The sequence below is a fragment of the Ostrea edulis genome, chromosome 1, assembly GCF_947568905.1.
Source record: "Ostrea edulis chromosome 1, xbOstEdul1.1, whole genome shotgun sequence".
NCBI lineage: Eukaryota > Metazoa > Mollusca > Bivalvia > Ostreida > Ostreidae > Ostrea > Ostrea edulis.
Genome location: NC_079164.1, coordinates 97,185,854 through 97,200,853, shown reverse-complemented (window position 1 = coordinate 97,200,853; position 15,000 = coordinate 97,185,854). Strand labels below are relative to the sequence as shown.

The 15,000-nt window shown below is 33.9% G+C and overlaps 2 protein-coding genes across 6 annotated transcripts in view; both read left to right on the top strand.

The window, feature by feature from the left end:
- The window catches only part of LOC125672037 (sodium- and chloride-dependent GABA transporter ine-like), a 59,560-nt gene that overhangs the window by 6,807 nt on the left and 37,753 nt on the right, over positions 1 to 15,000 (top strand). For 2 of the 5 annotated variants that reach the window (XM_048908098.2, XM_048908105.2), the window contains 3 exons: positions 5,869 to 6,023; positions 8,775 to 8,909; positions 9,969 to 10,227. In XM_048908098.2, coding sequence (XP_048764055.1) covers positions 5,906 to 6,023; positions 8,775 to 8,909; positions 9,969 to 10,227 — 512 coding nt within the window. In that variant the 5' untranslated portion in view covers positions 5,869 to 5,905. Of the gene's footprint in view, positions 1 to 5,605; positions 5,735 to 5,868; positions 6,024 to 8,774; positions 8,910 to 9,968; positions 10,228 to 15,000 lie in introns of those variants that run through there. The other 3 variants (XM_048908107.2, XM_048908124.2, XM_048908115.2) reach the window with 3 other exon arrangements.
- Positions 12,913 to 15,000, top strand: part of LOC125666998 (uncharacterized) — a 2,937-nt gene continuing 849 nt past the window's right edge. Inside the window, exons 1-2 of the mRNA XM_056139497.1 lie at positions 12,913 to 13,721; positions 13,982 to 15,000. The exon at positions 13,982 to 15,000 is cut by the window's right edge and continues 849 nt beyond it. The gene's annotated coding sequence lies outside the window, so the exon portion shown is untranslated. The remainder of the gene's footprint in view (positions 13,722 to 13,981) is intronic.

Genomic DNA, 15,000 nt, shown 5'->3' with positions numbered 1-15,000 from the left:
GTATACTTTTAGATCACACACATTCTTCATGAATAACCATTAGTTACATTTAATTATTATATTCCCATCTTAAGGAAATTATTATGTTCCCCAAACAAAGTTTGGGAACATATTGGTTTTACTCTGTTTCTTCTTATTATTTATTATTATTCTTTTTCTCCGGTACTTTTTTGTCCGGTAGTGTTCTCAGAAACTACAAAAGGGATCAATATGAAACTTTCCAGGATGATAGTATAGCGTTTGTAGATGTGCATAGTGATAGTCATTTTGTCTGCACTTGCATGCACGCGCGCGCACGTGCATTCCAATTTTGGTACAAAAAATGGAAAATCAGAATATTGAAGGAAGCGATATAAAACCTAAATAGGATGATAGTATATCATTTGTACATATGAAAAATAATAGTTATTTTGTCAGCACGCGCACGCATGCGCGTGCACGCGCATTACGAAATTTGTACACTAACTTTGGAATCAGTCTAACTTTTTTGTTGTTCATTGAAATGGCTTGAAATTCATATCATAGGTAGATATTGAGACCCTTAACTGATTTGCATGGTCAAAATTACCAATTTGCGCGCGCATGCACGTGCGCTTCATTTTGATTGGATAATACTAAAACGTTTGTAACTATCTTATCTATGAAGCGAATGAGATGATATTCACAGCATACGTAGACAATATGTGTATCTATATATTGGTGTAGCAAAAAAATGTCAACGCACACGCGCATGCGTGTACAACGTTTTTTAACTGTTCAATTATTAAAGGACGATAACGTTTTTGTTTTTCGTCAAATTCTATTGATATTAATGGTTTAGATGTGTCTTGGTACTCCTTACAAATTGCTGTGGTTAGAATTACTGCTCAGCACGTGCATGCACGTGTGCTGAATTCTGATTGGACGATTTTAAAATCGCTATAACTTCCTTATATTTGGTGGAAACGTTATGAAATTCACACTGTGGGTATATGATACACATGCCAGTTGAACGACATCAACAAAAATTCGGATTCATACACGCGTGCGCGTGTATGCGCGTGCAACGCTTTCTTTCATTTTTTGGTACTGTAATGACCATATTGAACTTACTACATGTAATTAAAGGCTAAAATAAAATGATTTTTTGCTATAGATTCACAAGTACATCACTTTTTAATTGGGGGAGGTTTGGGGAACATCTGTAACGGTCCCCGTTACAATTAGAACTAGTTTTACTTGGAATTCCCCTGCAGTGCTATTATATACCTTTACACAAAGTTCTCATATTTGCCCCCCCCCCCCCAAAAAAAAAACCCACACAACCACAAAGAACAGATCCCTTGAACTTGAACTGCAGAAGTCATGATGTTTTTTTTTTTTATAAATGGGATTATAATGGTCATTTTGATTTTTTTCAGTCATTTATAGGATTTAGATAATGTTCTGAATGATTGACACATATGTCAAGATCTAGTACTAATGTACTTATATGTAATTCCTTGAATGCAGTTTCCATCAGTCCATGATCAGGGATTTTTCTGTGTAAGCCGGGGCATCCACTCATTGGAGAAGAAACCATATGGTTCAAAATGCCACACAGGAAACCTATAGCTGTATCAGAAGAGGAAATGAATAAATACGACATTGGGCATATATATATATATTTATATTACAAATCACATTTTCCTCTATGAACCAACCAATTTCAGCGCGCGACATAATCCGTTCACATTGACTATGAACGGATTATGAACTAGTTTAAAGCACGCGACCGAGAGAGCGGAATGGTTTGAAAAAAAATAGAACATCTGTTACAAAGATCTCGCAAGCCACACCTTTGGATTAAGATTGTAAACTTACGTGGATTACCATCCCAATCTTGCAGTCTCCTACCTCCAAAATACAGTGCACCTTGCATTGTTGATAAAAGCTAAAAGGAAGGGCAAGACGAAATGTGACGTCATGTCTATGTGTTGACGTACGTCACAATAACTACTGTGACAGAGGCTAGGAGTTCGTTTTATGCAATGTAAACAAACGGTGTTTTAGTAAATGAATATAAATATAAGATATGAACATCACCTTTGAGCTGTTCATGGTCAATATGAACGGATTTGGATATGAGGCAAATTCTCTGTGAATCGCTAGCGCGATTCACAGAATTTGCCTCAAATCCAAATCCGTTCATACTGACCATGAACAGCTCAAAAGTGATGTTCATTTCTTAAATATCATCATTTGTCATGTTATTCATACAGTCACTTATTCTTTAACTGTTATAACTGCATAGTGCTATAGATTATGCCAGGTTTCAATTTGTTATTTTAAATTTACAATCATGACATTCTGTGATATTTTTTACCTGAATAAAATGAAATGAAATATACAGATTTCATAGAAACATTTGTTAATTTTATTATTCTGTATACAGTATGAACTTTAACCTTAAATTGTATGTCAATTTCACATTGCACAAGTTAAGATTTTTTTATACACAAGTGTCGCAGCTTGTTTGAAAAATGTAATTATACAGACGTGTACACAATAAGATATCTGGCGTACCTTCACCATTATGCAGTATGATAAAATAAATTTTTAATTATTCCCAGTGGGCATACTTCATGAAGTGCACTATTAAGTATTTTCAAAATTGAAATTTATTTTTTAAGTTTTCATTTTACTGTCTAAATTGAAGACACAATATTTCCAGTCGTTAAAATATAAGCCGATCACACTATAGCTTTATATATTTACAGTTTACTTTTGTTTCTTTTAGAATTATTCATATAGCCATTAAAACAATGCTACTATATTTATCAAGATTCATGTGCACATGTTGTTCACTATTATAAGTGTTCATGAGGAAATAGCTATCATTTCAATTGGTATAATGATATTATATCAAAGGCAAAAAAAACACAGGAAATGTAAATATATTGTGAAAAAAGAATATTCACAAAACTGAAGGTGTTTTTGTTAAATTTTATGTAATATGAACCCCTCAGTATTTTATTTCAACATAGAACTTTTTCATTTTTACAGGATATTTGTAGTTATACAATATAGAATATGTACTAGCAGGTATTATGTATAACAATCATTTGATCTTAAACATGTCTGTATGCTGCTTGTATGCATAGACATGATTCACTTTCAAGATGCTTTTATCGGTCCACAATGATCACAATTTCCATCAATGTGTATGGGGTTGCTTGTATTAAGGGGTATCTGCTGTGACACCGGTAGATGTGCGTGTGGTTGCTTGTATTAAGGGGTATCTGCTGTGACACCGGTAGATGTGTGTGTGGTTGCCTGTATTAAGGTTTATCTGCTGTGACACCGGTAGATGTGTAGTCAGGGGTTGCTGTTTCCTAATGACATACAAATCTACTAAATAACTCTACAATCTTTGAATCTTAATAGAGCTTGAAGCTTACACCCGAGTAAGTTCTGATTTTCATCAAGTTTTAATCACATAGTGAAACGTAAATTGTTCCATCTAGATCTGGTATAACAATGGGATCTTGTGAAACCTAAACTGTGGTTTACCGGTGATATTGTAATGATATCTGTAATGAACTTATTTTCTTATCAACCTTTTCGCATTATGAAAGTTGTGTAATAAATAATTCAGGTTGGTATTTATATTCTGATGAAGATTTTTCATGGCAGCTATTTGTCATTTTTAGCTCACCTGAGCTGAAAGCTCCAAGGGGCTTATAATCAAGAAAAGACAAAAATAGGGTGGGGTCATGTGAAAAAACACTGTGCAACCAGAAAAGTTGAAATTTACATGAAAGCTTCCCAGATTCATGTTTGTTAAAATCATCAGCAAGACCACACTAAATCATATCAAAATGGAAACATTGCTAAGTTGTGTGAACTCCATTTTTTATGCCTGGGGTATGACTAAAATTGGGGAGTGGGGATATTGCTTTTGACCTGTCTGTCTCTGTCTCTGTCTTGAACTCAAATCAATATTAAAGGTTGTTTAAAGTCATATATATTTATTTTTTTGGAAAGAAAATAGCGAGGTGCGTGTGATTTTGTTTTGGATATGATTGAAATTGCATGGTTATAAAATCTCTTTTTATTCTTCACCCGAGTCTGTCATTCTTAGAAATACTGGTGCATGCATATTGTTTTGTTTTAGATATGTCAGTGTGTCATTCTTTGTTTTAGATATGTCAGTGTGTCATTCTTTGTTTTAGATATGTCAGTGTGTCATTCTTTGTTTTAGTTATGTCAGTGTGTCATTCTTTGTTTTAGATATGTCAGTGTGTCATTCTTTGTTTTAGATATGTCAGTGTGTCATTCTTTGTTTTAGATATGTCAGTGTGTCATTCTTTGTTTTAGTTATGTCAGTGTGTCATTCTTTGTTTTAGATATGTCAGTGTGTCATTCTTTGTTTTAGATATGTCAGTGTGTCATTCTTTGTTTTAGATATGTCAGTGTGTCATTCTTTGTTTTAGTTATGTCAGTGTGTCATTCTTTGTTTTAGATATGTCAGTGTGTCATTCTTTGTTTTAGATATGTCAGTGTTATTCTAAGAAATCAACTTGTGATGACGCTTCCTTTGTTAGTGAAGCTACTCCTGATTTTTTGAATTGTGGTTCAACAGTGGAGTACATGTTTGACCCCCCTCCCCCTCCCTCTCCCTCTCCACAGGTTGTGAATCCTTGGACTATTTCAGTACAAAGTTATATATTACAATTAATTGTTTTCAGGTTGGACTTTAATAAAGCTGAACAAGAATTTACACATCATTAAATCTAAAAATTCACACGCAACTGAAATATGAAAATGTGATTTATTCCTACAGACAATCAGCGGGGAAACTATTCAAATTTCTGAAATTGTTAATAGTCAGTGAAGGAATGGAGTTATATATTAGAATCAAACATTGTTTTTTTTAAGAATTCATTGATGTATGTGTAAACTCTGGACATTTTACTAACAAACATTGTTTTTAAAGAATTCATTGATGTGTAAACTCTGGACATTTTACTCGCAAACTTTTAACATAAAAGTACTTCACACTTTTATTCAGTTTGTGAGTAAAATGTCCAGAGTTTATACACATTGATAAATTCTTCAAAAAGAATGCTTGATCCTATAGTGGAATAAAAGAGGCTTACAACATTTAAGACGAGTAAATAAAACATTTCTAGAAGCAAAAAGTTCAAGGATTTCACTCAGTGAGTACAGTAAATGATAATTATAATTTAATCAGAAACAATCGCGCAAGATTTCCCATTCTTACACTCAGATGCTATAGTTGTACTGTTTGTTGACACTCTCTACAGTATTGTACAGGGCGTGGTCAGAGAGTGAAAGTTCAGAAAGCTCCTCTAAAATGGAGAAAACCAGTATATAGCATGCTCTAATCTTTTTGGAATATACTTATACATTGTAAAATGGTCTTCTAACAATTAGAAGGTAATTAGTACATGTATTATTCAAAAAGGAAGCATGAAAATAAATTTGTAAGAAAGTTTGTCATTGAATTTCAAAATCAATTTAAAAATTGAATGGGTTCCACCCACTATGAATACTAATTAAATAGAATTTCTGAGTAAAATAGTTGATGCAGATGATTGGATGCTAATATGATTAAAATGTTTATAGAAAAATATGTGGAATTATTGTGTGCAATAAACATCACAGGAGGCAACATTTGCGCAAGTTTGCTAAATGTGAATTTGTGATTTTCTATGGTTGTACAGGAGAACTATACTTTTAGTGTATATAGGTAAGTGAAAAGTGTACAATATGTGTGTATGTGTGTGTATGTGAGAGTGAGTGAGAGAGAGAGAGAGAGAGAGAGAGGAGAGAGAGAGAGAATCTGCAGTAGTGTATTACATGTGGATATTTATCATTTTTAAGGCTATTTGTTAAGAAGATATAGAGAGAAGATAAGAAGATGGTGGCAAGGCAAAAATGGAGCAAGAATGTGGAATTTTTATTGGCAGCCATTGGATACTGTGTAGGACTGGGAAATGTGTGGAGGTTTCCCTATCTGTGCTACAGCAGTGGAGGAGGTAAGAATTGTTACTAACAGTAGTGATGGGGTAAGAATTGTTACTAACAGTAGTGATGGGGTAAGAATTGTTACTAACAGTAGTGATGGGGGTAAGAATTGTTACTAACAGTAGTGATGGGGTAAGAATTGTTATTAACAGTAATGATGGGGTAAAATTGTTACTGACAGTAGTGATAGGGTAAGAATTGTTATTAACAGTAATGATGGGGTAAAAATTGTTACTAACATTAGTGATGGGGTAAGAATTGTTACTGACAGTAGTGATGGGGTAAGAATTGTTATTAACAGTAATGATGGGGTAAGAATTGTTACTGACAGTAGTGATGGGGTAAGAATTGTTACTGACAGTAGTGATGGGGTAAGAATTGTTTCTGACAGTAGTGATGGGGTAAGAATTGTTACTGACAGTACTGATGAGGTAAGAATTGTTTCTGACAGTAGTGATGGGGTAAGAATTGTTACTTAAAGTGTTGATTAATTTGAAATTGCATGCTTATATTGAAATAATAAAAGATCAACTTCATTTGTTTTGAATTTGGGAGATATGGAAAGCAATTGATTGGTCCACTGAATTTGAATTTTTCCAGATTAGACTTCAGTGAATTTTCCTAAAACATGAGTTCAAAATATTTCACTTGAAAGCATTTTGTTAGATATTCAGTTTTTAGACATGTCTTCACCATACTACATGATACCGATATTTTAAATGACTCTGTACTGACGTGTAAATAGATATAGAATTCTATTGCATATTCACTTCCTTTTCCAAAAATATATCTTACCTTACTGTTTGCACATTCATTTTCTGAGAAAATGAGACAAAAATATTTTTTTTGGAATTAGTTTGAGGTCAGCATTACCTGGATTGGGACATGGTACACTTTATTGAATAGGGTCAGGATTGATTTTCCAAGAAATGACATCATGATTCACAAAGTAGTCACTATAGTTCCCTGGTCATGATTTTCATTCATGCTATAAACATATAAATAGTGCCATTATGATTTACCCATTCCTGAAATGTTCTGATTTTTAGATCACCTGAGTCACTCAAGTGCTATAAAGGTCGACTTCTGTTGCTGTGTGCCGTCTGTCTTGTGTTAACAGTACAACATTTTAACTTCTACTCGATATAACTACCATTCCAATTCTTTTCAAATTTGAAATGAAGCATCTTTGGGACAAGGGGTTTACAATTGTAAATTTCATGACTCCTGCATCCTTGGGGCTTTAGAGGTGGGTGCAAAAACTGCCAGATATTGACCGAATCTCATAAAATCATCTTTTACACAACCATGCATCTTCAAGAAAAACTATTAATGCAAGTTAATGTAAGTTAAGTAGAGCAGGAAGGCCTCTTCCAATCTTATTAATTTCATGATCCCCTGGGTAGAGATGGTGCCTCTAGGGCTGTATGAGTGCCAAACTTGGTATATAGTATTTATTTGCAAACATTCTAATAGCATCTTCTTAATGCTATTGATACTAAATTGAAACTAAAGGAATATTTAGAAGGAGCAGGTAGTCCTTTACCAAAATTGTGAATTTCATGATCCCAGGGGTAGAAGTTTCTGGTTTTAGGGTGGGGCCAAAATTATTATAACGATTATTGACTTCATCATTTGGACTTGATATTGTATAAAAACTAAATGCATATTTGGGAAAAGCAGAAAAGGGATGTACCAAAATTGTGAATTTCACAACACCATGCAAGGTTCTGACTCTAGGGTGGGTCTAGAATAGTCATATATTGTTAATGTAAAATATTATATTATGTATAGTTTTTCATCAATATTGGCACTTTCAGGGACAAACATGTCTTCTTGTATACTGCAGCTGAGTATCAAAATTTAGCTTAGATATGCAGAAAAGGAAATTTATCATAGATCTCACAGTCCTCAGAGCTAGTGATAAGGTATAATTTTCAATTGTTAAAATTCATGGAGACATGTATATACAAAGCATGCAGCTAGCATAGGCAGAAAATTTAAAAGCTGCGTAGTTCTAGAACATTCAAGTGACTTATTAAAGTCATAGTGATATTTAAACTTCCCCCCAAACTCTAATACTTTGATCTATTTAGATCTTACATTACATGTACAATGGGTATTCGGGTACAAGTGTGGTCATGTGTTAGATTATGCATGAAAATATGATATGGAACAACATGAGAGCTAAAACATAGTCGATGTATGAAATTTTACAGAATCAAAAAACTTGCATTCTAGAAGACTGTTATTTTTTGTTTGTATGTTATCAAATGCATTTTGATTAATGTAGGTGTGAATTATAATGAGTCGATCCATTCATATTGCAGGGGTTAAAAATTCTTCATAAGTCCAAAGTCTGGGAATAGCAAATTCCATATTAGGACTCGGCAATTAAATATCCCGGAAGTCAGAGGGATTTGTCTATTATTGTATAAATGATTGATGAACGAAAATGAAAATAACTGCTTTTCAGATTAAAATATCTTAACAAGTTTAAAAAGTTCATAACTATATTTTTTGTTTTCTTGCATGCAACCGGTTGAAATAGATCGCTGAAGACGTCAATTCGAATAAAAAGATTGAAAATTAAAATTCTGGTTTTTATTTAGCCATTTGATGATTTAATATAAAAACAACAAATTTCTAAATTCAACCAGGACCTCAATATTTCCTGTGGGACTTTGCAAAAATTGGCCCCTCAAGTCCCGAGCTTAAGCACATGAAAATTTTTTTCCACCCCTGATATTGTCTCTACATAGGTGCTTTCCTGGTACCCTTTTTCCTGATGTTGATTCTGTGTGCAGTACCCCTGCTATACATGGAGCTGACCGTTGGACAGTACACACAGAAAGGACCGGTAGGAGCCCTGGGCAAGCTCTGCCCACTCTTTAAAGGTAAGCAACCAAATCTTCCTTATGGTATATGCCTGAAACTGCAATAATGTTTCACACATAGTTATCTTTATCATATATAGATATGCATATATCCTCTAGCTTTCACAATTTTCCAATGTTATATTATTTTGTGTTTCATATGACTAAATAGTTGTAAGGATTTTGACACATGTTGCTCTAGAAACCAAAGGTAATTATAGGGCTCCGCCATAATGGCAGCTAGGTGCCCTATAGTGAACAATCTGTCTGTTCGTCTGTGTGTCAGCACCTTCTATGACATGCAATAACTTAATAAGTTTCCTTGGGAAGATTTTCATTTTTACATATATTACTTTGGATTAGGTAGAGGAAGATCTCTTCAATTTTTTAAATTTATCAGCTTTGTCTTATGGAGTTATGGGACTTAGAATTTCTTAATACTGATAAGATAATAGCACTTTTTACTTGAGATTACTCAGAAGATTTTCATAGAATTAGAAAGGTAATAATACCCAGATAAGGAGGAGTGGAACCCTTTCAATTTCCAGATTTGTGAGTTTTGTTGTTATGGAGTTAAGGGACTTGGAGTTTTTAAAACATTAGTTAAATGTCAGCACCAAATTTCTACATGGCACATGATGTCTTTGAGTTTGAAAAATGATAGAGGTGATATAGACAAAGCAATAATTGTATATTGCATCTATAGACTCAAAGACACATCTGCTAGGTGTAGACTTTATAGCGGAGAAAAACAATTGATATGTATTTAAATATTTATAAAATTATTGACATTTTGAGATCAATCTTATATGCTGTATAGCTATAATGATCGAAAGATAACAATATTCAAAGGCGGAGGGTGAGATGAATATTGTACTTCTCAGGTAGTTAAACCATTGTATTCGCTGAATTTGGTGAGTATAAGCTGGGCCATTTATTGATGACCTATATCGAGGTGAGCAAAATGGGCTTTGCTCACTCCATGTTCTCTTCATAACTTGAAAATAGTGATAACATAGTTGACAGCTCTCCATGTAGTTTTGTGCTTTTTCTCTGGTAAAAACTCACATTTTTTGGCAGGTGCTGGTCTAGCCACGGTTGTGATCTCATTTCTCTTCACCACATACTACAATGTCATCATCGCCTGGGCGTTCTACTATCTGTTTAGCTGTTTCCAGGCGGTGCTTCCCTGGGTCGGCTGTAATCACGACTGGAACTCGCCCAACTGCTGGGATGGCACTGCCACGCAGAACTTCACCAATACCACCACTAACGCCTCGTATATGGTTCCTGTCAACAAACCTAACGGGACCATTTCCCCAACTGAAGATTTTTACCAGTAAGAATATTTTATTATGATTTATTTTTAAAAGTTAGGGTTTGAAGTTAAACTTTAGAGGAAAAATGCTATTAACTTCTTATTCTGATTACTGTAGCCCAGTTTTAGAATTATTATATGCCTTTTTCTGTGTATTTATTGTTCTTTGTTTTAGTTTGTTTTACATTTAAAACACTTTAGGGTAATTGTCTTAATTAGATAAAGCGCTATATTATAATAATAAAAAATAATGATAATATACGTGAGGAATTTATTACTGCATAATTTCATAAGAAACAACACGTGCAACATAAAATTATTTGCTTTTATTTTTGTATTGCTATAATTAAAGCAAAAGATACTCTATATTGTCATATGGCCTACTTCCTTTTAAAACAGTAATGAAAATAACATTTCAGTAGTATTTGTCTATTCAATTCTAATACTTATTGCCTATAGCTCAGCCTCAAATAGCTCAGTATATTAGCATGTCAACTGCTGAAATGTAGATTGCTGGTTCGAGTCCAGCAGGGGTTTTAAATTTTTTCAAGATTGCTTTCTTCTAAAATTACATTTTTTGACTAGATAAAGTAAATTTTTAATAAAGTTTTCAATTTCTAAATATCGTTGTACACATCCTCCACTCTACATTCTTATCAAATTTCTCTGGTGTAGTATTCCGGCCTCCTGAAATGATGTAGTATAGTAACAAAGGAATCAAATGTAGATTCTTATTATAGGAATAAAAAAATTATAACCAGAACTAAATGAAATGCTCACAAGAACTTTTCTGTAATAGTTAATGAATATTCAACTTCTTGAGAATTATTTTCGACCAAAATTAATGACAAAATTTACCCCTGGATAGGAAAGATTTAAATGTGAAGGACTGTATGATCTACTGTCAAGAGTATATCATACCAAATTTGAAAAGAAATGGAATGTTAGTTATCAAGAAATTATAAAAGTTCAATTGTTAACGGATGTCGGAAGACAACCAATTGCAATAGGTCAAGTTACAATCTTTCAAATACAGTGTCACTCCGTGTGTCCCAGCCTATTTTGTCACTCCCTGTGTCCCAGTCTATTTTGGCGTTATATTGAGGGTGGCATTATAAAAAGTTTGATCATTTTAGTTGAAATCTAAGGTGGCTCATTACATCATCATTTCACCATCAAAAGAGTGACACAAGCTCTCAATTATGTGGTAGGATTTTTTTTGGTGATTTTTTAAAGAATGATAAAATTTTTAGTATTGTAACAGGCTGGCCTCTAGTAATCGTCATCACGTACAATCACAACTTCTTTACAGATCAAATGTTTATTTTCTTCTTATCAACAATGCATAAAGATACACAAAACTGCGTTGGTCCATCATTAAACAATGTCACCTGGGAATCACAACCCGTATATAATTATAACCTTTCACAGGGTCTTATGAGTGGTGGGAGATAGCTCAAGGTTTCAGAAGAATGAGAATAGCATTGTACAGTAGAGGGGAATATAAGGGGAATAACTCTGGCAAAGAGAATCTACATATAGGATACTTGCTGTCAGGAATTATTACTATAATAATAATGTTCAATAACTTTGGATTGTCAGGAATTAAATTGTAAGAAAAGAAGATGTCAGGATTTTACTTGTCAGGAATTTATTTGTCAGGATTTCAATTGTCAGGATTTTACTTGTCAGGAATTTATTTGTCAGCTAGGATTTTAATTGTCAAGTAATTATACCGAGCGAAGCTCGGACGGGCCGAAGGCCCGTCTGCGAAGCAAGGCTCTAAAGGTAACACGCATGTAAAAGAAAAAAGTCAAATTCAGCAAAAGAAAAAGAGATAATCTCTATATATGTTCACTGAAATTTTCGTGATCCATATGGGCGCCGCCATTTATTTTTTTATTACCCGCTTCAACAGTTATTCGTGTTTTATTTTGAATGCCAATAATAGAAGACTCTAACGTGCAATTCGTAATTTAAACACTCAGTTTGTTCAAAGTGAATAGTATAATTATTATTGTAACAGGTTTTAGCAAATAAATACATATAAAACCGTAATACTACTAAATAGATGAACGAGTTCATGAGTTTCTTTGAATAAGAATTAATATATGATAAAATTACGGTTACTCTTTTACCATTTTGAATTTATTGGTTAATTTTATTTAGTTTTAACGGCCTTTTTCATTGCATACGGAATGTATTGTTGTTTATAATTGTTTGCTTTGAAAAAGAGAAAAAAGTCTAGGCTAAATGTGACGTCACAATGCACAGTTTACGTCGCCTTGCGTTTTATTTCCCGCGTTCAATGAATAGGCGGATCATGTAAAACTGTTGTCCCCATATAAACTCCTTTAATATTGAGATGTTACTGGGTGTTTAGCGCAAGGAAATTTCATTCAAAATATATATTTTTAAATGAATCATAATCTACCGTACTTAACGGAATTATGATTACCACTCGGGACTCAGAGTTACGTCATGCTTCGCTCGGCCCAACGGTCACACCGTATACATATTAATTTATCCAAACATTAAAAAGGAAAGAAGTATTGAAAAGTTTCTTTATAATGATTATGATCTCTTGTCAACAAATTCATTTTTGTACCTAAGTTTCTCTCAAATTTTGTCCTGACACTGATGTGCTTGAGACAGCTATCTAACTAAAATGAGCTTCTTCCTCCCTTATATAGTTTCAGCAGCTAGGAATTAGCCAATCAAATTACTCAATTTTCCTGACAATTCCTGACAGAAAAACTTATCTTAAATCATGCAATAAACACTGTCTTCTTTATACAAAATGATATGCAAGTAAAATTAATTGATTCAATAAAAATAATTGAATAACTTGCCTAGTTAATTGATTCAAATAGATGCTGAATTCACTGCACTATATTTTGTGACTTCACTACTAACAAGGAAGAAAATGTATCCTTAGGCATGCACAAAATAGTTCCAAATTATGTAACAATAAAATGGGACTGTAATGATAACAACAATTAAAGACTGAATCATATTGACTAAATCTTATCATCTATGTGAATTCTAAATGAAACAACAACACATAGTAGCCATAAGGTAAGTTTGTATCACTTTGAATTAATGCGCCAACTTCACTGTTGATGATGTCATACAATGGCAGCCTCTATGTACTTAACTCTGTGTGCACCTAAGATAAAGATGTGTAGGATATATGAATTAAACATAGGATATAGACCAAACAATCTATGGGATATTTCACACAGGTAAGTGTACTAATTAATAGTCATTGATTGTGAACTGTAGGATGCATTTCATTCATAGAAAACATGTGGAAAATAAAATACAGCTGGACCTCATGTTTATATATCGTCGGAGGCCCTAAATTCGTTACAGTCCTAGAGTCGTGTCCCTTTTGTTTTCCTCGCGTATCTCGCGAGATTTTATCCGAGGTTGCGCAATCCGTGAGAAAATTTTTACTATGATATGTGACGTCACATCTTAATACACAACAGCGGACAGTGCGATCAAAACAGGTAATATTTTCTTTTCTGTTTTTTTATTCAAATATTTGCTAAGATTACTTAATCCCAAATATAGACACGGATGGAAATGGTCAAATACACTTCTAAACCCAAAATTTAAGAATATAACATCGGTTGTCTTCTTTGTTGACATTCAGCGAATGAAAGTCATGTGATCTGATTGGAATGTTTAAGGCCAAACAAAGATAATTTTTCGTTACGAAGAGTGAAGTTCCTTATAGCATTTTTAAAATGTTTTGTGTTATTATTAGGTTAATCCTGTGTCCAAAAAGAAAAAATACAGACTGTATTCTCCCACAGCTTTGACAAACGCCTACAAAATGGTAAAGGAACACAAAATGTCGGTTAAAAAAGCATCGAGAATGTTTCATGTGCCTGATACAACTCTCAGGGATAGAGTTCTACAGAAGGTAGATCCAGAAACTGCAGTTTTTGGAAAAAGTCCTGTGCTGGAGTGCTTTGAAGAAGCAAATCTTGTTAGACATTTTAAGGCAATGGTAGCTTATGGGTATGGATACACTAGACAGGAATGTGTTGATATTGCGTCTGATTATGCTGTGCATCTTGGCAAAAGAACAATGGACAAGCCATTTACAATGAAGTGGATAAGGGGATTTCTCAAAAGATGGCCTGAGCTCAAAGTCTTAAAGCCAAGGGGACTTGAACATGTGCGAGCAAAGATGGCATCCAAAGAGACAGTTGCTGAGTATTTCAAGAATCTTGCAAACACTATCTCAACATATAACATGCATGACAAGCCGCATCTCATTTATAACATAGATGAATAGGGCATATCCATTGATCATAAACCACCATCAGTTGTAAGTGATTCCACATACTGCCCACAGGCTGTAACTTCTGGTCGGGGGAAAACTATTACTATTCTCGGAGGAGGAAGTGCCAGTGGAGTTGCCATACCACCATTTTTTATTTTCCCTGGGAAGCGGATGAGACCAGAATTATTAAATGGGGCATGTCCAGGAACTAATGGGACTATGAGTGAAACAGGTTGGTCAAATGGTGTTATATTCCGTGAATATTTAGAAAACCATTTCTTGAAGTTTGTACCTCGGAGAGACAATGAAAAGGTTCTTCTACTTTTGGATGGACACCACTCCCATGTTTCTGTTAATCTGGTAGAATGGGCAAAACAGCAGGGCATCATCATTTTCATTTTACCTGCACATACCAGTCACATCTTGTAGCCCATGGATGTCTCCTGCTATGGTCCCTTAGAGAAAATATACAACAACCTGTGCCACAAATTGAT